The 21,568-nt window shown below is 42.9% G+C and overlaps 3 protein-coding genes across 4 annotated transcripts; 2 read left to right on the forward strand and 1 right to left on the reverse strand.

Annotated features, from left to right (window-relative positions):
- Positions 1 to 732: 732 nt before the first annotated feature.
- Positions 733 to 13,417, forward strand: tbc1d23 (TBC1 domain family, member 23; the record flags this gene model as incomplete). 2 transcript variants are annotated; one of them, XM_080012830.1, is made up of 19 exons in its annotated part: positions 733 to 770; positions 1,466 to 1,583; positions 3,327 to 3,432; positions 4,236 to 4,440; positions 4,546 to 4,669; positions 4,891 to 5,015; positions 5,113 to 5,159; positions 5,246 to 5,349; positions 5,447 to 5,569; positions 5,764 to 5,856; positions 5,959 to 6,129; positions 6,874 to 6,916; positions 7,009 to 7,115; positions 7,531 to 7,667; positions 7,910 to 7,954; positions 8,850 to 8,938; positions 10,125 to 10,260; positions 10,852 to 11,046; positions 11,272 to 13,417. In XM_080012830.1, 19 exons carry the CDS (start codon positions 733 to 735, stop codon positions 11,354 to 11,356), a joined length of 2,091 nt encoding a protein of 696 aa, XP_079868956.1. In that variant the 3' UTR covers positions 11,357 to 13,417. The 2 variants fall into 2 exon arrangements, with proteins under 2 accessions (XP_079868956.1, XP_079868957.1); XM_080012831.1 differs by lacking the exon at positions 7,910 to 7,954.
- A 724-nt stretch (positions 13,418 to 14,141) lies between these two features.
- nit2 (nitrilase family, member 2) lies at positions 14,142 to 17,925 on the forward strand. Its single transcript, XM_080017067.1, has 10 exons — positions 14,142 to 14,225; positions 14,359 to 14,477; positions 15,029 to 15,149; positions 15,235 to 15,323; positions 16,087 to 16,180; positions 16,267 to 16,341; positions 16,425 to 16,503; positions 17,108 to 17,206; positions 17,390 to 17,445; positions 17,628 to 17,925. Exons 1-10 carry the CDS (start codon positions 14,198 to 14,200, stop codon positions 17,720 to 17,722), a joined length of 855 nt encoding a protein of 284 aa, XP_079873193.1. The 5' UTR covers positions 14,142 to 14,197; the 3' UTR covers positions 17,723 to 17,925.
- A 77-nt stretch (positions 17,926 to 18,002) lies between these two features.
- LOC307242862 (ICOS ligand-like) lies at positions 18,003 to 21,128 on the reverse strand. The gene is made up of 5 exons (XM_080017469.1): positions 20,976 to 21,128; positions 20,413 to 20,751; positions 20,042 to 20,326; positions 19,807 to 19,962; positions 18,003 to 18,443 (listed from the first exon to the last, which is right to left on the reverse strand). Exons 1-5 carry the CDS (start codon positions 21,034 to 21,036, stop codon positions 18,364 to 18,366), a joined length of 921 nt encoding a protein of 306 aa, XP_079873595.1. The 5' UTR covers positions 21,037 to 21,128; the 3' UTR covers positions 18,003 to 18,363.
- Positions 21,129 to 21,568: the final 440 nt, after the last annotated feature.

Below are 21,568 nucleotides of genomic sequence, written 5' to 3' on the forward strand. Positions count from 1 at the left end.
ATGTATATTGATTGACATGTCATTGTCATATCACATGATATGAATTGATTGACATCAATCATGTGACTTGCAGTAACAGTTTGTTTTTGTACAACATCCTAGTCAGACAGTTGATGGCATCATTGCTGAGAATAAAGCTACGGCCAATAATTTGTGAGAAACATGCTGTTTATGGAGGAATTTTAGTCAGTAATGCCAAGACCCTGAAATACATGGAGAAACAACTCCAACCACAAGATTAGTTCATTCAATGGACTAAACTCATTTTTTATGCTGTTTTTAAAAAATGGAAATGTTATCACTACTATTATAAAAAAACTATAAAATATTTGATGATTATATTATAAGGAAATATGCAATTCTATTATAAAAAAGTAACTATTGTAAAAAAAAAACCTATTCGAAAATCAATAACTGATCCGCTGAACTGTGTCCATCATACAGTAAAATCAGATTCAGGTTTTATTCATGACAGATATAGTATTTATGATTTATCATTATTATTGACATAGAAGGGACAGGATTGTAATCACTGTGTCCTAACGTTACAACAATAGTCATGGAAATAAACATAGAATATTGAAATAAATACATAATAAAAGGGAAATACGTATTAAAAATAAAAATTATAAAATTATAAAATTATATATCTATATATATTTGCCCCCCCCCCCCCCCACGATGGGTCACGTGACACGTGCGGACGCAGTGACGTGGCCCGTCAACACAACAATGGCGGACGCCGCGGAGGAAGTTCTGTCCGGCAGTTGGTGAGAGACTTGTCTTTATCGGACCGACGTCGAACGGGTCGAGGTTCCGGCTGTCAGTCCGCCGCGTGGCGTTCCACCCGTGGAATGTCACATGTCCGTTTACATCACCACGGAGATTAGCGCGGCGTCTTCTCTCGCTGTGCGAATTAAAGATGCCCGTGTCGTAGTGTCGGCTAGCTACATTAGCTGCTAGCTTAGCTAAGTCAGCTCGTTTGACGCAGAAATTGGTGAAGTAACGGTAAAAAAACATTACAAACTTTAAGGGACAACGTCTGACCATAAACTCATTAGCATTGCCAATACTCGTATTTTGCAATATTGAATTTGTTTAAGTTAGGAAACATTTTGCTTTCCACCGTGGTACACATTATATCTATGTCCCGATTTTATTTGACATATGTATGCAAACTTGCACAATTTTTGACAGTGTGAGCAGTGAGAGTGCACGTTACCTTTTTTGTAATTATTATTCCCTATTGTTTTGATGTGAATTGCTTTAATTATCTGTCTCTGTCAAAATCTACAAGTAACATATAGAGTTAAGAGCTGCAACACAGACTACAGACTGACAGATGGCATATCTTGCACAAGTGGTCCCATAGTCAAGCATAGATTTTAGGAGAAGGTGTCTTATTCTCTCATTCATATCTTTTCCTCATCAACATTTCCGTTGACATTGAACATTCTGACTGCAGGGACCAGGATCTGGCTGAGGCTCTGGATTCCGGCGGCTCTGACATGGACATGGAGATGGAGACGGCTGTCATCCCAGTCCAGGAGATCACAGTTGAACAAAGGGCCACCATGTGGAAGGTAAGGTGACAGCTTATAGACAATTTTAGATTGAGGGTTAGTGTGGCAGTGACAGATCTATGTTCAGGGCTTTGATATATCCCGAAGGGCTCTGATTCACATTAACTCCCTTTTCAGATAAAATCACTTTCCTTAAACTGATTTATCACTTGAAAAAAGAGGAACATATTTGTCATATATTTTTCAGTCATGATTATGTTACACAACCATATAAAATGTTACTTAACATCTGGTGTCTGCTGTGTGAGACTCAATATTTCATTTATGTCAGGTTGCTTTGCAAAAGTTAAACAACTCTTGAGATTGTTTCTGACAAAAGAGACTGACAGCTTTTATTCTTCTATTCATGGTAGATAGTGTTTTAAGAATGTGTGGAATGTGTCCTGCTTAGCAATGTCATTATTTCATAGCACGCCTACGGGTTTCTACTGCAAGGTGATCTTGACTGGAAACCAAAACGACATGATTCCAAAGAGTCATTGTGAAATTAGGAAATATCATGTCTTCTTGCTTTTTTTATCTTACCGATTTACAGCATTATGCCACCTGAAAATATCACAAAATATGTGCTACAAGCCGTGTCTAAAGAAAAACATTTAACCCTAGTAACCCACTTGATATTTCCACAGCCCAAACAAAAGAGATCTTATCTATTTATTCTTCAAATAGGCTTCTAATGTGCTTATGCTGCTAATCTGTTGTGAAATCTGATTCAGCTTCCTTATTTGCCTCTATAATTAATTCACTGTTATTGGGACACTTATTTAAAAAGCCATTTCAATCTGTTGATTATCAGTTCTTGGTGTATAGTTATTCTTGTCCAATAACATATTAGGGTTGGGCAATATGTCTAAATTTTCCTACCGGCAACCGTCAGCCCAACAACCGGCGATTATCGATTAATCGCCGGGGGGGCCTCTCCAATGCGCCCCTGTCTCCCTCTCCCTCTGCACTCCTATATGGGATTATTTTGGTTTTAAACCGGACGCAACCGGCAAGCAGGAGGATGTAAAAGAAGTCATTTGCAAGTCTTTGCAAACATGGCCCAGGATGGAGCACCGGGTCTCACTGGCCACAGCGTGGATGTTCGGTTAAAACAATTGCTTAATTGGCCGTTTTAAAAGGATGGCAAAATAAAAAAATAAAAGGATCTAATCATGTTATTATCCCAGAGAAAGCCCATCCTGGCCTGGGTCTCTGCTCCCCAGAAAAGGGAGGCGGTGGTGGTACCCACGGGACAGTTCCCCCACCATCCACCAGGTGTGTCTGAGTGCACTCTGCAGCGCCCCGTTGTTCCTCCAATATCTGAAGTGAACCAAGGGAAGAAAGAGAGAGAGCCCTTTTCAGAATGACCTGGAAACGGGTATTAAGGTGCTTTATTTATTCTTTTTGAGGATTTCTCCAGACGGGGGGAAAAGCACCGGGCACCGTTACAGTGGCAATGAGCAACATCAGTTCTTATTCAGCACACTTTAAATTGTGCTTTACAGGTCATTTACGTTATCATTACATTTGAAAAATATAAGGACAAAAAACGCCAAAAATAACACAGAATAATGCCGATTGCAGTTTGCCAACATTTGCCAACATATATTATCTTGGCAATATAAGCAGCCTAAATCAGTCATTCTGATGTAGGATATGTTGGCTAAGGTATTGGTCTCCTGTGTTTTTTAAATTTTTTGTGCGCCTCTCTGCCTGCACCACTATCAAAAGAACCATTGTTTTTTTTTGTGTTTGCAGATCGCTTTGAATGTGGCTGGCAAAGGAGACAGCCTGTCTCCTTGGGATGGGGTCCTGGACCTGCCAGAACAGACACTTATTCACGACCGCAGCAAACAGCTGATCGGTGAGTGCCTCGGCTTGTGCCTCATAATTAATCAGGGATGGGTTAGGGATCGCCTTGAAATGTTTTTATACCCAAGCAATTCTAACCGTTCGAATTACTGCTATTCCAGTTTCGCCAGTTATTTTAATCAATTACCACTTTCCGTTCTAAAGTTAATTGAATGCTGTTTTTAATGCTACTTAAATTGAAACGCCATTTGTAAATCAAATTGTCCAGCCATGTAGCACTTGTTGATCTCTTGGTGATGTGTGTGGGTATTAGTTTAGAAGTGGTTTCGTTTTGTGAGGGGTTCTCTATAGGTAAGGTCATGGTGATGATATTTAAGGGGCTTTCATCTCTGCCTGTCAGTTGTGGTGCGATCAATAATAACGCATAGAGCCAATGGAAATGATTGGTAAAACATGAAGCATCTTTGTTGCTATCTACCTCCATGAAAAACAGTGAACAATGCAGGGAGTCATACAGTGCTGACATTAGAGATTTTCACTATGCGGTGCTTTCTTTAGGTACTTGCATCCCCTCATATTAATTTGTCACCACCTTGGCGAAAGTGGCAAAGAACGTTTTTGTGTATAAACAGTAACTACAAGACCTTAAGCCTAGTTTATACATTGTACAACTTCAAATTGCACTGGCAGTTAAGTGCTGATTGGCTCAAAAAAAGGGTATGGCCCATTAGTGTGTTAATTAGTGGTTGTTCTTATTTACTACCAGGTAATTCCACAATCAGGCCCAGATATGGGTGCCATCGAGTTTTGTTGAGGAGAAACAAATGTTAACAAAGTCTTCGTGTCTGTATTTAGACCAGCTTGGAGTGTCAGAAGAAGAGAGGAGTGAGGTGGTGTCAGATGTGGAGTCAGTTATCACATTCTACTGCAAGTCCCGGAACATCACCTTCACCCCAGATCTGAGCTGGCCACACCTGCTCAAACCGCTGTTGGGCCTTCAGCTGCCGCGCAGTGACCTCTACAACTGCTTCTACGCCATCATGAACAAATACATCCCGAGGTAATTGCCTGCTCTCTCATTCTCTATGCAGTATCATTTTATACTGTCATTGTGATGTTATTATACTAGACTTATACTGTCAAATTTCCTTTTGTCCACCCTCAGGGACTGTGTGCCAAAAGGCCGACCTTTTCACCTGTACAGGCTACTGCTGCAGTACCACGAACCAGAGCTCTGCTCCTTCCTCGACACCAAAAAGATCACACCCGATACCTATGCCATCAGCTGGGTTTGTGTGCACACAGAGCTCTGGCAGGTCATAGCGAATGTAACTTCCTTTGGATTCAGGATTTTGAGGTGTGTGTGTGTGTGTGTGTGTGTGTGTGTGTGTGTGTGTGTGTGTGTGTGTGTGTGTGTGTGTGTGTGTGTGTGTGTGTGTGTGTGTGTGTGTGTGTCTGTGTGTCTGTGTGTGTCTGTCTGTGTGTGTGTGTGTGTGCGTGTCCACTCTAGCTGGGCAGTCTGTTTGCTAGCAACTGCCTTCCCGACGTCACCCAGGCCTTGTGGGACAACTACCTCCAGCAGGCTGACGCCTTCCTTATTTTCTTCCTCATGCTCATCATCCTCGTCAACGCCAAGTAGGTCCCTACATTTGAGTCCTGCACAGCACAACATGCTGTTTGGCTTTTGTTAATGCAGATTTTTAAAGGCCTTTCTTTTCTCACTTCCCCTCAGAGAGGCCATCCTCTCACAGGAGAGTGACGGCAAAGAAGAAATTATCAGTAAGTTTGCTCTGTTGGCTATTTATTGTTAAATCTGCTTAATAACTTAGTGGTAATGGAGTCAAAGAAATGTCTGTCTGTTTTAGGAATTCTGGAAGGCTCTCCTGCGCTCCTGGAGAGTGAGGACATTGAAGACTTGTTTTCTCTGGCCCAGTATTACTACAGCAAGACCCCTTTGTCGCTCAGAAAGGTAAGCAAAGTCGTAAGGAGAATGGGAGGGTCGTGATTCCTCCTCGGGAGGAGTTGGTAGAGCCCATAGAGCAGTGACCTGTGTGTTGTCCCTGCAGGAGAACCAGAATCTGTTTGGCAGCAGCCTGGTGGCTCTGAAAGAGGAGGATATGGACCTGAGCCAGGCTCTGTGTCTCCCTGTTTCTGTCCCAGAGATCCTGCAGGCCAACCAACTGCAGCAGGTTAGCAACACTCCATGCTGCATCACAAATCGCATAGTATTTCGTACACTAAGTACACACTATGTAGTAGATAATGTTTCATATGATGTTCCTATCAATACATTTGAGCTAGCAATGTGTTTACCCACAATGATGCATCGGCTTTGCATGGTGGTTATTGGTTGTATTGTGTATTATTGTTTGTTTATTTTTAGGACGGAGTACGCTTTTTTGTGGTGGATTGTCGACCTGCAGAGCAGTATAATGCGGGACATTTGTCCACCGCATTCCACCTGGACTCTGACCTGGTGAGTATGTGACAACAAAGTCTGAGTTAATGGTGGTGAAACTTAAGCAAAGGTGACGTGACACGGTGTTGGTCCTTTCCCGATGTGTTCGTGATTTTCCAGATGCTTCAGAATCCGTCAGAGTTCGCCCTATCTGTGAAGTCTCTGTTGGAAGCCCAGAAGCAGTCTCTGGAGTCAGGCTCCATCGCCAGCGGAGAGCATCTGTGCTTCATGGGCAGCGGGAGGGAAGAGGAGGACATGTACATGAACATGGTGTTGGCTCATTTCCTGCAGGTCAGGGAAATGTAATATAAGTAGAACATGAAATGAGATGGCTAGAAATGATAACTGCACAAAAAAGAGGAATTGGTGGTTGGTAGTTGGGAGGCTCTGATTTAGTTCTTGTTGTGTCCTGTTGAGTCATTGTTTCAAGGCAATTTTATTATCAAATCGTCTCCGTCCTTGTCGATGTACCTACAGTACTAGGGCTTAACGATTTGGGAAAATAATCAAATTGGGATTTTTTTTTTTTTTTTTTTTTTTTTTTTTTCTTAGACCAGTGGTGTGATTGCGATTTAGTATGCTATTTTTCCTTAAGTTCCTTATCTTGTGTATTACTCACTAAACACAAACAATAAATCATTCTATAGTATGACCAACACAAAAATGGATGAATTGATGTATGAATTGATATGAATAGCATATCTTTATAAAACTATTGAATTGTAAGAAGAAAAACCTTCAGTCACAGTAGAATATTGACTCATTGATTTAACTTCAAGCTCGAATCCCCCTACCCCCGGGATAGCACGCTAGGCGTCCGCCTATCTCACCTATAGGAAGAGCCGGCCCTGCTTGGCCCTATTGGTTAGATTGTGTGACATGAATAAAAAACACTTTTTTTTATTGTAGGCTTTAGGATTTAAAAATTGTGTGTTGATTTGTTACTGTAAAAGTGCGATGTCGGTTTGAATTAGATTAATCGTTCAGCCCTAGTACCTACCCTGTATTGATTCCTTTGTTAACTCTCTGTTATAGAAAAACAAAGAATATGTCAGCATTGCAAAAGGAGGTTTCATGGGTAAGTGGGTTAGTGTGAGAATAAGGACAAATCTGATTACAAAGTTGAGATGATTGACAAATGAGTCATGTTGTTATTTCTTTATCTCTTAGCTCTCCAGCAGCACCTGGTAGATATGAACATCGAGGGGCTTGACTCTTCATATGTCCACTGGATTGTCAGCACCTCAGGGTCGCACAGCAGCCTCAGTTCTGCTGACGTGAGTAGCCACAAGCCTTTGAAACGGAGGGAACTCGCGAGTAGACCTTTGTCACCATCCTGGCTTTTTAGTTTCCAGTCTTACAAATTTTTGCAATAAACAGTTTAATGGTACTTTTTGCTAATTTACTGCCACTATGATTATAAAGTATGAGCTTATAACCTTGTGTTAATAAATGTCTCTCTTTTGCAGAGGAGCTATCAATTGATATTGAACAGTGGAACATATCTCATGTTTTTTTTTTAATTGCTTATATTTGCTTAAAGTTCCCCTTCAATTTGGATAGAAACGTGTGGTGGTGGAATGTAACGACGATGTAACGACGATTATGTAATAATTGTGACTGCTCTAGTTATATTTTTTAAGTACCAATTTAGTCCTTCTCATGTCAGCTTTCGCCCTCCCAACAATACAGGGAGAGTCGATGAGCAGCGACGGCAAAGGTGTCAAGTCTTTGGTCAACAAAATGACATTTGCCCTCAAGTCGCGGTCTGTCAACGTGAAGGAGAAGATGATCAGCTTCATCGAGAACACCTCCACGCCCGTGGACCGGTGAGCTCCAGCTACTTTTTAACCTTGAACGGTTGGAATACAAAGAGGAGTGCGGCAAGTACACACATTTAGTTAAGGACAATAAGACTTGCCACATGATGCTTCGTCACAGACTCCACTGCTGGATCTCCAGTCGTTATGCCCCACTCAGGGGCATTACGACAAGACGTGTTGTTCAGTTTAATTTAAGACGAGTTGAAGCCCACACCCCTTACCCTACCTTGTGCCTTATTCCACATTAGAATGTCTTTCACTTTGCCCTGGCCAGAGAAGGTGCTTCCAGATCGGTAAGAGTTCCCCAGCGCTCAGCCGTTTGTCACTAGCATGTCCACTGGCTCCAGACCCACATAGCTCCCGGGGAGTGGCTGTTTCAAACCCAGGATTCATGCATATTCAAACACGGCCTGCGCCATATTAGTGCATGCTTAGTATCAACATTTCCGTCCTCACCTCTCACTCTCATAACGACTATTACAAACGTGGGTCGGCTGGATAGAAGTTGAGTCCGTCACTCTCAAGTCCGTCTTCAAGCTTACACTAACAGTATTCTGCTCCTATTCGAGGATCTTTCGCTGGAGCTTGTATTTGTCCTCCTTGAAAGTTATTCTAACATCCAAGACTCACTGTAGCCGTTGTCTCCGTTTCCAGACTTGACTGAGCTATTTTAGGTTTAACCTCTATCATTGCTGTTTGCTTGAAGATGAAGTTCTGTTGTTCCATTTCATTATTAATCTTTATGGTGATGGCCAGGGCTGGGCAAAGTGAGCTCAACTGTAATTTGATAAGCACCTTATATCTTTATAGCTGCTCTAAAAAGCCCTGGATATCATACACCTACCTTGCACTTAAGTAGAAACGTCCTGTTTCAGTCTGTTTCCTTGTCTTTAAACAGCATTACTTTGTTATATTTGTAACTTGTTATATTTTAGCTGTCTGTCTTGTCAAAGGACATCCACAATGTTTTAGCTTTCTTTTAAATTGAGCAGCTCTAAGACATGTAACGGTCCCTTTGCACCAGATCTATGCGCGTTCATGCTTCTCCTACTGCTTGATCTGACTTTGTGTTATTATCCATCCATCCATCCCATATTAATATTATTATTATTATTATTTTAATTTTTTTTATTATTATTATTATTATTATTATTATTATTATGTCCTCACAGTATCTTGCATCTCCAGGCATGTAAGCAGCAGTGACCGTGTTGGAAAGCCATACAGGGGCGTGAAGCCAGTGTTCAGTATCGGAGACGAGGAGGAGTATGACACAGGTAAGGTCCAACTGCAAGCTACTGCTGGCGTAAAGCTGCCTTCGTATCATATTAAATTAAACTACAAGACTACATTCAATTAATACAGGGGTGTCCAATACATCGATCGCGATCGACCGGTTGATCGCAAAGGTAGTGCGGGTAGATCGCACGCCATTCAAAAACAAATATATAAAAATGTGATCAATCTGACCAACCTCTTGAATGAGCTTAATTTAGAGCTGCAAGGAAAAGACAAAACGGTGGTCAATATGATCAGTTTAGTTAATGCTTTCAAACGAAAACTGCAACTTCTGTCCTCAAAGCTGCAAGCGCCATGATTTGGGGAACTTTCAAAACCTCGCATCAGAGCTGGAGACCCAAGGGAAGGCGTGCACGCAACTTCTCATTGGGCGCTACACAGAGCTGATTGAAAATTGTCTGCCAGACTTTGACAAACAGTTTCAAGACTTTGCTCTACTCGAGCCAATCCCTACATTTATGTGCTACCCATTTAGGGAAGATATTGAGGTTGATTCACTCGCATCAAAAATTGCAACACTGTTTCACCTGAACTCGTCTTCAGTGGAGGATGAGATGTTGACACTACAGGCTGACATTCATCTGAAGTGCAGGGCTCATGGACAGTTTTGGAACTTACTCACAGAGGAAAGTACGCAAACATGAGGAAATGTGCTCCCTCCTTGACTGCATTATTCAGCTCTACTTATTTATTCGAGTCAGACTTTTCCAACATGAAGATTATTAAGTCCAAATACCGTTCCACCATGACTGATTATCATTTGGAAGCCTGCTGAAGGCTGGCTTCCAGCAGCTACTGTCTGGACTATGCAACCCTGGCCGACTCCATTCAGTACAAGTCATCATTTTGACCTGGTCATTTTAAAAGTAGCTTGAAAGCCCAAAAGGTGTGAGCACCCCTGAATTAATAGAATGGATTGGGGCATAAATGTATACCCCTACCTTCACTCGGGAAACAACTGCTCTGGGTTAGTTAAGCTATGTAGTCAGTGAAGCAGGTGTCGTAGAGCGGAAGTCATAACCAGCATAGGGCTGTAGCTCCGCTGGCAGAGCCAGTGTGTAAATATGCACATTTCCCTTGAATAGAACTCACTGTGGAAGACCTTTTTGTAAGCCAAACAAAACCAAATGGGTGCAGCCTGTGCATGATGTGGTGTCTCCCCAGATGAGATTGATAGTTCATCCATGTCGGACGATGACAGAAAGGAGATCGTCAACATTCAGACCTGGATCAACAAGCCGGATGTGAAGCATCACATTCCATGCAACGAGGTGAAAGAGACGGGCCACATGTTCCCAAGGTCAGTCTCAAATCCATGTCTTTGATTCTTGTTTTAGAATAACATTGTGTTCAAGGTTCTCACCTAAATCCATCATTGCCACATGGAACATGTCCATGTAGCCTTGACTGTAATTAAAACTAGAGATGACACAATACCACTTTTTTTTTTCCAATACTCCACAATACTGTTCAGTATTAAAACCTTGAGTGTCTGTCGAGACCAATCTGATATTTTTATTCACTTTAACAACCAGCAAGCTTTAAATTAGCTATTTTTTATTGATGCACTTTGTTTAAGATGCCCATATGAATGTACCCTGCTCCAACTGCTCAAACAAACACTACAGTAAGAAATACATAGTCAACAACATCACTTGTCAAAATTTGTTGGAAACAAAAATAAATTCTGCTGTTATTGTTAAATGTCCTACTTTACTTCTCACTTTCTTTTCCTCCAATATCCAATCCAGAATTTATTTTTTCCTGAATGTTTTGAATTCCAGGGTGGACGTCCTCATTCTTAGAAATTAAGACTAGCTCTGTTGTGAGATTTTTATTTTTATTTATTTTTTAATGTTTTTTATACATTATTGTTGTTTTTTCCCCTTAGTCACCTGTTGATCACAGCCACACACATGTATTGCCTGCGGGAGATAGCCTCCCGGAAAGGCTTCTCCTACATTCAGTCGAGGCAGGCTCTCAACTCTGTGGTGAAGATCACGTCCAAAAAGAAGCACCCGGAACTCATTACGTTCAAGTTTGGCAACAACAACGCAGCTGGAGTGGAGATATCTGCGGTGGAGAGGTGCTTTGCGACACATATATTCGATAGATGTTCCAAATGACATATTTTTAGAAGTCCATCTATGGGTCCTTCTTGATAATGCAGTTCAAGGCGTGTGTAATGTTTTTTTTGTAATGTAATGTAGAAATTTGAGCACCTTGCTCGGAGAGCTCAATGTTTTTTTTTTTGAGTGGTCGGTTTTTTTCGATCTGGCTTTATTGACGGCTGCTTCTGTGTCTCCCTCAGATATCTGATCCCCAACGCGGGAGACGCCACCAAAGTCATTAAGCAACAGATCATGAGAGTTCTGGACGCTCTAGAGAGTTCTTAAAGGGAAGCGGAGGCATCTTGGGAGGTTGCGAAAATCAGTTTTTTTCCTCCCTCTCACCCTCGATCTGTCCTCTCCCCTGGACGGATCCAGCGACAGTGTTGGTTGTGGAGTCCCGCCTTTCGGGAACACGGGGTGTCGGGGGGAGGGGGAAGTCACTGACTGAGGACCTGTGGGACAAGCTGTGGTGTTGGGGGGGATAAAAAAAAAACGACTAGGTGCTCCAGAATCCAAACTTTCTCTTCACTCATTTAAAGAAATTCTCAAGATAGGTTTGGATTTCTTTTTTAAAGCCGTGGGATAAAGTTCCACGTAGAATATCAGTGCAGTCGATTTCCTTTCCGCCTTAAACGAGCTCATTTCTCCAATGAGCACACTCCTGCTAAATTAATGTCAACCTACACAATGAGAGGTTTATGACCGTACTGGCAGCCATTCAGTACATGACGAAAGGTTTGACCTGTGCATTCTACTTTTTGATGCATCTACAGTAGAGATCTTGTAGCACAAATCCAGGCAGTACTTGGCCTAAATGACTTGTATTGAGAGCAGTATTGCTGTCCGGTTCGTGGTTTTTAATTTAACTTTTCCTGGAACAGTGTGGAGTTGAGTACATAGATTAGACAGCGCTTTGAAATATGTGTTACAAGGGTTAAAATGTGACATCACAAGTCACAAACTGTAAACTCAAATATGAGACACACCCCACCCCCCTCCAAATAAAGCAGTGGTGGCACATGAGGCAGGTTTCCTACTGCGGTAACTGTTTTGATACTTTTTTTCAGCACACAGCCTTAAATAATAATTATTTGAGGATGTTTATAAATATCTAATGTATATATTCTTTAAACTGCCCTATATCAGAACGGACCTTTGCGACATACATTTTGAAACCTATCTTCACAGAATCTATGTTTGTTATTTAACTGGCTCCAAACCAGCTCTGATGGTGTGATGGTCTCCTGTTGCTAGACTAAGCAGTAAACCTTTACTGGATAATTTTACTGGATAATTTATTCTCTGCTTTTGCATATATAGAATTAACCACTCATAACTGTCTCCTATGGACAGCAGTAGTACTACCAAAGCAGGTGTGGTAATCTTAGCTATTCTCAACTCTCTCCCTGCGTACGTACAAACTGTTTTCACAAAAGTGTAGAATTTCTTTGCATTGTATTGTACCAAAACCTCTGTAACTTAGGATATGCCATGTGGCCTCAGTGGAAAAGGAAGAAAAGCATAAAGTGTGATTTACTCTATGTACCTTTTAATTACAGCCTGGTCCTAAATTTATTAGAGATGTACTTTACTGGAAAAGGCATTTGTCACTGTTCCTAAATTTCCAAAGTGTTATTACACTGTTGTCCAATTATGGTCAAAATTAAAGTGTGCTGCTAGCCTAGCCAGTAGATAATTTGGCAGTGATGCAATTGGTCTAATGCCAGTGACCTGTGATAGTAGCACGTTCAAAATGTACTGGAAGTACATCGCTGACATAGTTCTTGTTTCCACTTTCATGGCTACCTTTATTGTTTACTCAATGTTTTTTTCAAATAAATAATGTGTAGTGAAGCACTTTTTGGAAATGTACAAGGCAAATTGCCTGGTCAGCCTGGGAATATTAACGGCAAATCTCACAGATTTATCACCACCCCAAGTGAACCCTCGTAAATTCTCTGTCCAGTGGGAGCTTTCTTTATTTCACCCCTTCAGGTGGGAACAGGCCTCCTCCTGAATAAATCTAAATGCAAGTTTTCAACCAGGCAACAATAAAACTTGAATTCCGACTGATGATCACTCTGGTTATTCACTCCAGCTTTTCATCACATTCCTGTGTAATTCCTGCATTGTGTTGAAATTTGTTATATCTGTATTTTGTTCAGTATTCTATTAACTGAAATAATCTTGGCTAGGCAATGATATGATGATAGTTTTATTTGTTCATACATTTCACTATAATATTGGAAAATGATGCCACAGATGTTACCACTCGCCAGAAGGCCTAACATTTAAGTTTGCGGTCTCATGTATATGTTGCACCTTAATGTACTCTTATTTTCTAATAACTTGTTTTCAATAAATTGAGAGCAATTCAACTGCATATTTGCCAAATAATTGAAAGAATAATAACAATTTGAGATTTTACTACATGTGTTTTCTGAGCAAATGCAAGATGTTTTCTGTGTATAAATCGATGCTTACTAAGTGCCACAGCCCATTGGCAGTTCAGAGACCATTATAACATTGCTGATCCTCTTTTCCCAGCTGTCAGTTTAGTCACATATTAACATACGAAGTCACCTTGTACTTTATGTAAGTTCCATAGTCTATAAAAATCAAACTAGTTTGGATAAAGGCGGTAATATATTGATAACAAAGACAAGTTGTTCATTTATTTACATTTATATAAAAAACAACGTCGCCATAGCTAATATAAAAAGTATTAGACCAGTGAGGTTCATTCGGGGTAAGTCACAAAAAACAAACAAACAAACCGGGTCGTCAACGCCCTCCATGCCGCACCGATATTTGATTGGTCGAAAGGAAGCCACCCAGACACGCCCACAAGTTCTTGAACTTCACATTAAAGGTATTTAGGTAGAAAATGACACCGATTTTAAATATATATGAGAAACAATTGCATTATATTATATCATATTTTTTGTAATATAATAATAGCGTATTCTTATAAGTCTAATTATATGCCTTTATATAAATAGCGAATGACACTTCCGAATATGTTGATCGTTGTGTACTTTGACTCTGACGTTTTGCTTGACCCCGGAACCCCGTGTGTCCGCCTAAACGGTCCCGTGCAGACTCCGCTGCGCCGGCTGCTGCGCTATGTCCGCCGCGTCCAGAGCCATGTCCAGTGAGTGTGGGATGGAACCACGCGGCTCAACATGTCAATGCGTGGAAACTGTCAAGGATTAAAGTGCACACGTCGTATTTAAAATGCGCAACACCGGTGCCACTCGTTTCCAACCCCTCCGTCCGTTTTGCAGAGTTCCGTCTGGCCGTGGTCCAGATGCGTGTGACCGGGACCAAGGCGGATAACCTGTCCAGTGCCAGGAGGCTGATCCAGGAGGCTGCGGGCCAGGGCAGCAAGGTGGTGGTCCTCCCTGTGAGTATCACGGCCGTTAAAAAACAAAACAGAAACGGTCTTTATTCGTCACGCAACACACCACACTACAACACAACACATGCTTGCACACACACACACACACACACACACACACACACACACACACACACACACATGCTTTGATGGTGGCCGGTGAAATGGATCCTCTGCATATGACCCATCCTGGCTTGTCCTTCCTCTGGAGGCACAGCCAGGAGCAGTGGGCAGCATACGTGGACGCGCCCGGGAAACAGGTGATAAGTGTCCATCGCTGGTCAGACGATGATGGGTGCATGTTTTTGGTGGGGGTCCTTACTGACGTGAGGTGGAGGAAACACCAAGTGAGCACGGGGAGAACATGCAAACTCCACACAGAAAGGCTTCTATTTGGGAGATAACCCGCCCGGAGCACGGTGCCAACAGCGCCCCAGGCGGGAATCTAACCCAGGACCTTCTTGCTGTGAGGCAGCAGTGCAATGCACTGCGCCACCGTGCCACAAAACATCAACATCCGTCAGACCGTCACCCCCGTGTCAATGCGATCCGTCCAGGAGTGCTTCAACTCCCCGTACGGAGCCAGCTTCTTCCCGGAGTACGCCGAGGGGATTCCGGGGGAGTCGTCCCAGATGCTGGCCGAGGCAGCCAAGGAGAACGGGGTCTACCTGGTGGGAGGTGAGGAGGCGGGTTGTCTGTGGGTCTCTTTTCCACCGCTGAGTCCGTGTGATTGACGATTCAACGTTGACTCCTTGTCCGCCAGGCTCCATCCCCGAGGAGGACGGCGGGAAGCTGTACAACACCTGCCCGGTGTTCGGCCCCAACGGAGCGCTGTTACTGAAGCACAGAAAGGTTTGATCATCGATCAAATGGATTGGCACTGTGGATTAAAAAGAGGGCAAGCAATCTTCTTCCTCTATCGGCTACTCCCGTTAGGGGACGCCACAGCGGATCATCTGTCTCCAATACCTTCTGTTCTGCGCATCTTCCTCCCTTACACCAACCGCCTGCTTGTCCTCTCCTCCCTCCATAAACCTTCTCTTTGGCCTTCCTCTTTTCCTCTTGCCTGGCAGCTCAAAAGATAGAGGGCAAGTAATAAACTGGAGAAAATATACGTATATGTGATGACATGCCCAGTAAAAGAGGCTGTTTTCCCTGTTGTCCCACCAATTGCGGCCTCAACAAATCATAGTTTGCACGTTTGAACAGTGTGGCATATAAAACGTGTTATTTGACCAATAAACACAGGACAATGTGGCAAAATATGTATTGATAAGTTGGTAAAGTTACAAAATGCATCTTGCTCATAGTTGGATTCATGTGAGAAATAGGTAAAAAATGTCTATGTAGAAGCAGCATTAAACATGATCAGAGAATATCAAAAAAGACAATGACAAAGTAAAAAAACAAATTGGTGTTTGTGCATTTTCTTTTTCAAGTGTAGCTGCACTGTTTCAACCAAAACCATCATGTTGGTGTGAAGGAATCCAACAAGTTGAAAATGTGTCTCTTAACAGAACGCGACTGAATAGCCCTGTTCTAAGACGCACCATTTCTTAATTCCGTAGAAATGCCCTTGCTATATAAACACTTAGTTTTCCTGTTTCCCATCAAGATTCACCTTTTTGATATCGACGTTCCGGGGAAAATCCGCTTCCAGGAGTCGGAGACCCTGAGCCCCGGCAGCAGCCTCTCAGTGTTCGAAACGCGTAAGATGGAATACGCGACCTCGTCATCCGACCCGCCGTTCAGACTTTAAATTCACCCCTTGACCCTGTACTCTGCCTCTTCTCAGCCTTCTGTAAGGTGGGAGTGGGCATCTGTTATGACATCAGGTTTGCGGAGCTCGCGCAGCTTTACAGCAGAAAGGGTAAGAGGGAGGACTCGTGGATCATGGATTCTGTTTCATTATGTGTGTCGATGCTGAAGACATTGTGCTGTGCGGGCGTCCAGGATGCCAGCTGCTGGTCTACCCCGGAGCCTTCAACATGACCACCGGCCCCGCACACTGGGAGCTGCTGCAGAGGGGAAGGTCAGGATTTAGGAGAAATACAGTGTTGGATTTATTTTATTCGTCCATTATCTTCCAAATTATTATATGTGATTGGAAAAATAGAGTGTACCTGTTGTTTTTTGGTGGAAACAGACTCCATAACCATGCTTTGTTGAGGTGTTCCAAGAGTCGGTTTTCTTTTAGCTTTTTCATAATCATGATTTAAGTGTACATTTTTAACCTTAAAAAATAACCTGCATCTTGGAATGTCAAACTTTGCTTTCAAAACAGTAAATAATTAACCATGGCAACGCCATCATATATGGCACTTGTGTACCAAAAGCTGTGTGTGTGTGTGTGTACAATCATCAGGCCTCATATTTTTATGTTAAAACATCCCTCAAGGGTTGAGGGAAGAAAATACATCCCAAAATTAACACTGTAATACTTTCATATGAAGACAGTTGAATGCGTGTGTAAACGCAAAATCATGGAAAAATGACATTCTACAACCAATAAACCAAGGCTAGAATTTCTTTGAGAATCATGAAGCACCGTTGGATCACATCAATGTTCAGCCAAATGAATTTGCTGTTACATCATTCGTCACTGATGTCCCCGCGTTGCTTCTGCTTGTTTTTAGGGCGCTTGACAACCAAGTGTACGTTGCTACGGCATCTCCTGCCAGAGATGAAGCTGCTTCCTACGTGGCCTGGGGTCACAGCATGGTGGTCAACCCGTGGTGAGACACCAAGACACTGCAGTGTGGATTTATTGTGCAGGTTGATTAGTAGATAAACAAAACAACTTTCCAACCGTGAGTTTGTCTTTCAGGGAAAATTGAACTTTTCTTTTTGTCAAATTGATTCTCTCGTTGTAAGTGGATTCCTCACTAGTGTTTTTTTTTTTTTGTTTTTTTTTAAAGGGGGGAGGTGATCTCCAAGGCCGGCTCAGATGAGGCTGTGGTTTACGCCGATATCGGTGAGTCCAAGGGCCGGATGTGGGCCAGATTTCAGAGTATCACCCGGGTCATTAACTGAAAATATCTTGAGTGTCTATTATTATTCATTACCATGTTAAAAAAAATAGAGAACTAACCAATGAGAACGTGTTATTTTTTCAGAACTTTAAAAATGCCGTGTGTGTTTTTTGCCTGTTTTCAGACCTTGAGTATTTAGGTGACGTCCGACAACAGATTCCCATCACAGTGCAGCGTCGCAGCGACCTCTACTCGGTCAAGGCTGAGCAGGAGGGCTGAACCCACGTGCACGTGAAGCGGTGAAAGAGGGAAAACAACAAAGATGAGACTTGTGTCCTAATGAACCGTGATGAAAACATACTGTGATCACTCACTTTTTAAAGATGATGAAAAGTAAGATTTTGTTTCTGTTGTTGACCAGGAGTGATTCAAGTCAATGGATTTTTCTCAATTCTTGATGTAAAACATTAAAATATATTTTATTGAAATTGTGTTCATTTCTGAACAACACTTATTCACATATTTCGCCTCTGTCAACAATGTTCAATATACTGGATAATGTCAAAGGAAAATATATCATAAAGTGGGTACGGAAAAAAAGACAAGAAACTCCTACACAAAATATGATCGGAAAATTTAAATCAGGCAACCATCCATCCCTCCAGGAGCTCGCTTATCAATATGAGGATTTCATATGAATAGGAGTGGAGATTCTGATAAAAACTAGAAAAGAAAAGACCGTGCAGAGATTTACAATAAAGTACATTCGTTGCTCCCTTCTATACTTGGTACAGATACTCACATTGATAGCTGTAGTGCAATAGACTTTGTCACAACTAAACCTATTTCCAAAAACATTGTTTCATAATTTCAAGTTATGGACAAACTACCAGTTCTAAGTTATTTTTCATCCCTGATTTTCACACGTTGGTCTCTAGGAGACAGTCCACTCGCTCCAAGTCGATATCCGCCGTTTGCGCTGTGTCCTCGTTCTTGTATCCTGGTGGAGGTAAAAAATATATATTTCAAATTGATTTAATAAAATATATATTTTTAGAAGAAGAAAAACAAGAACAATCTTTAATCATCACACAACACACCACACTACAACACATGCACGCACACACACACACATGCACATGCTTTGGATGGTGGCCGGTGAAATGAGGCCTCTGCGTTTAACCCATCCTGGCTTGTCCTTCCTCCGGGGCCACAGCCAGGAGCAGTGGGCAGCATACGTGGACGCGCCCGGGGACCTGGTGATGAGTGTCCATCGCTGGTCAGACGATGATGTGTGCATGTTTTTGGTGGGGGTCCTCACTGACGTTAGGTGGAGGAAACCCCATGTAAGCACGGGGAGAACATGCAAACTCCACACAGAAAGGCTCCTATTTGGGAGATAACCCGCCCGGAGCACAGTGCCAACAGCGCCCCAGGCGGGAATCAAACCCAGGACCTTCTTGCTGTGAGGCAGCAGTGCTGTGCAGTATATATATATTTTTATATTATTATTGTCGTGAATAATAATATTTTTATTTATTTATTCTATTTTACAGAGGAAAGTGACCTTGAACAGTCTTCTTGCTATGAATTAAATGATCAGATATTTTATCTAGCATTGTATCCATCGATCCACCTTTAATTTGGACAAACAGAAACTGGTCCATTTGGTTATTGGGATACTAAATTTGTGAACCAAAATAACGATGTGTCTGTCAAACTTTCCAATATTATTTTTAACTTGAATAATTCAATCCTAATGGTAACTTTTGTGTCCAGAAAAATGTACCTTGTTTACTTTTAAGATCATATTTTGTGCAGCGGCACAATTTGAGGCGGTTGAGCTTTCTATTCACAAAGTCAATAGAAAGCTTTAATCTGACGGCAAAGGCTCAATTTTAAGGCCATGGCCTCGAATTGAGACATGGAGGCGACGACCCTTCGTGTTGCCAGTCAATTCATTTTCCTTGCCTCCTCTGGCTGTTTACACTGTGAGTAAACAACCTTCAATTTTGACAAAAGCCTCATTGTATCGTGCTGAAAGGCAAGTGGTCCATATGCAGAGGTAAAGTGATCATTGTTCAAACTAAATAACCATTTTAATTCATAATGATAAACATATAAGTATAAGTATAAGGTTATATATTATCCTGGCCTGTCCTCACTATCACCAATGTAAACCTAAGCGCAAACAAACCGTGAATATATTCTTGGAGGGTGAAAGTATTTTTTTTATTTGCGTTTGGAGTTAATTGTGTAAACAACTGAAGGTGCATCACTCTGGAATCGTTTACAGTACACCTCTTTTTAATCACCCGTCTCTCCGGCTCACCAGAAAAAAAAAGTAAAAGAATACGCGGTACCTTTGTCTAAATAGCGTTTCTTCTGGGTGCGGTCCAGATGGATCTGATAGGCCAGGGCCACCAGCACCATCACCCCCACCACCACGCAGAGCACCGTGCTGAAGATCCACATGGCCTCCGCCGCTCGGCTCACCAGGGGGCTCAGCTTCACTCCGTCTAACACCGAAAGGACCGCGAAGGTGTGGTTAACATCATGCTCGGGCCGAAGCTGCCCGGTGCCGCGGTCGGTACTCACAGCTGGTCGACGTCAGGGTCTCGTTCATCGCCAGGTTCTCGACGACGCACGACACGCTGGTGTCTCGTGAGACGTTGAGGCTCAGGCGGCTCGTGATGTTGTACAGCGTGGAATTAGGGAGCGGGAGGGCGACCGTCCTTACGGAGCCTTCCGGGGGCTCCCCGCTCCTGTTGACAAGCCAGTGAACCGTCGTTTGGGGAAACCCGGCGATGGAGTGGCACATGAGGACGGTCTCCTCACCCTCCGCTGGATCCAGTCTCTGCACCGCCGGGAAGGTGAAGCTGGCTGTGACGGAGTCAGCGGGAGAGAGCGTGTCGGCGTCGCATGAACATGTCACGAAACATCTGAATTTCTGTGCATTGGAAACTCACCTGCCGCCCTGAGGCACACGGTGCACAGCGGGGGTCTTTGTTCTGCCCCCGAAATGATGAGGAACAGGCTGTAATGGGTGTAGGGTTCTGTGGGTTTGACTGTGGACAGTTCCAGGGAGAAGTTCCCGGTCTGCGGAGCATCGGCGGACACTTGCAGGGTGTTGGTGGAGGAGATTTCCCACATGTCCACATGTCGGGCCTCCTCCCACACCGACCGGAACAGCAACTCGTTGTCTCGTCGCCATTCGATGGAAACGTTGGAAAATTCCAGTTTGGGCCCATCATAAATGCAGGGCAACAGGACTGGGTGCCCGACTTCCCCAAGGATACACTCCTCTTCTAGACATGAAATAAGAAAAATGACAGCAGGTAAGTTATATAGACAGACAGACAGACAGACAGGCAGGCAGATAAATAGATTAAACATAGAATAAAATGGGCATTGTACAATAAACCTAGAATATTAACGACACACATTTGTATCAACAAATCGCGCGCGAGCACACACACACACACACACACACACAAACACACACACACACACACACACACACCATGTTTACCTGAACAGGCACTATAACCACACAGGCTGAGCAGGAGTCCGGTGCGCCACAACGCGTGCATCCCCAGAGGAGCGCACTTTAGCGCACTTGAAGAAGGATTAAGATCATTTGACAGAACAGCAGTTTTCAATCTAAAAAACAAAATAAAGCCCATTGTGCCTTATTTGAAGCGCTAAGCTGTTGACAAAAGTGTCTATATCATTGTTCCTGGCGCGATCCTCTCCACCGTGGTGACTTTCCTCAAGTTGCAGCTCACACCGCGCCGCGTCATCAATAAGACACCCGAGGAATTTCGTGCGAGTCGTGCTGTGACTCGTCGAGTCCTAGCAGGTCTCTCCTGTCTTGCCTGTCTCGAGGTTGGTCCGTGCACAGCGCGACCTACACTTCCCACCGAGGTCCACTTTTCATTCTGTGCGTCGCCGCTATGGGAGTCGTTGGACCGGTTTGTCGACGGCTCGGTTACGCGTAGCGAGCAGGTACACGGATACGACTATTTCAATTACCCCTTAATTGTTCATTCTCGAATGCAATAAGAGGTAGGCGAGCTGGAACCACAACAAACTTTGATGATTATTACAATATTTTGATTTTTT

The sequence above is a fragment of the Zeus faber genome (assembly GCF_960531495.2).
Source record: "Zeus faber genome assembly, chromosome: 1".
Lineage (NCBI taxonomy): Eukaryota > Metazoa > Chordata > Actinopteri > Zeiformes > Zeidae > Zeus > Zeus faber.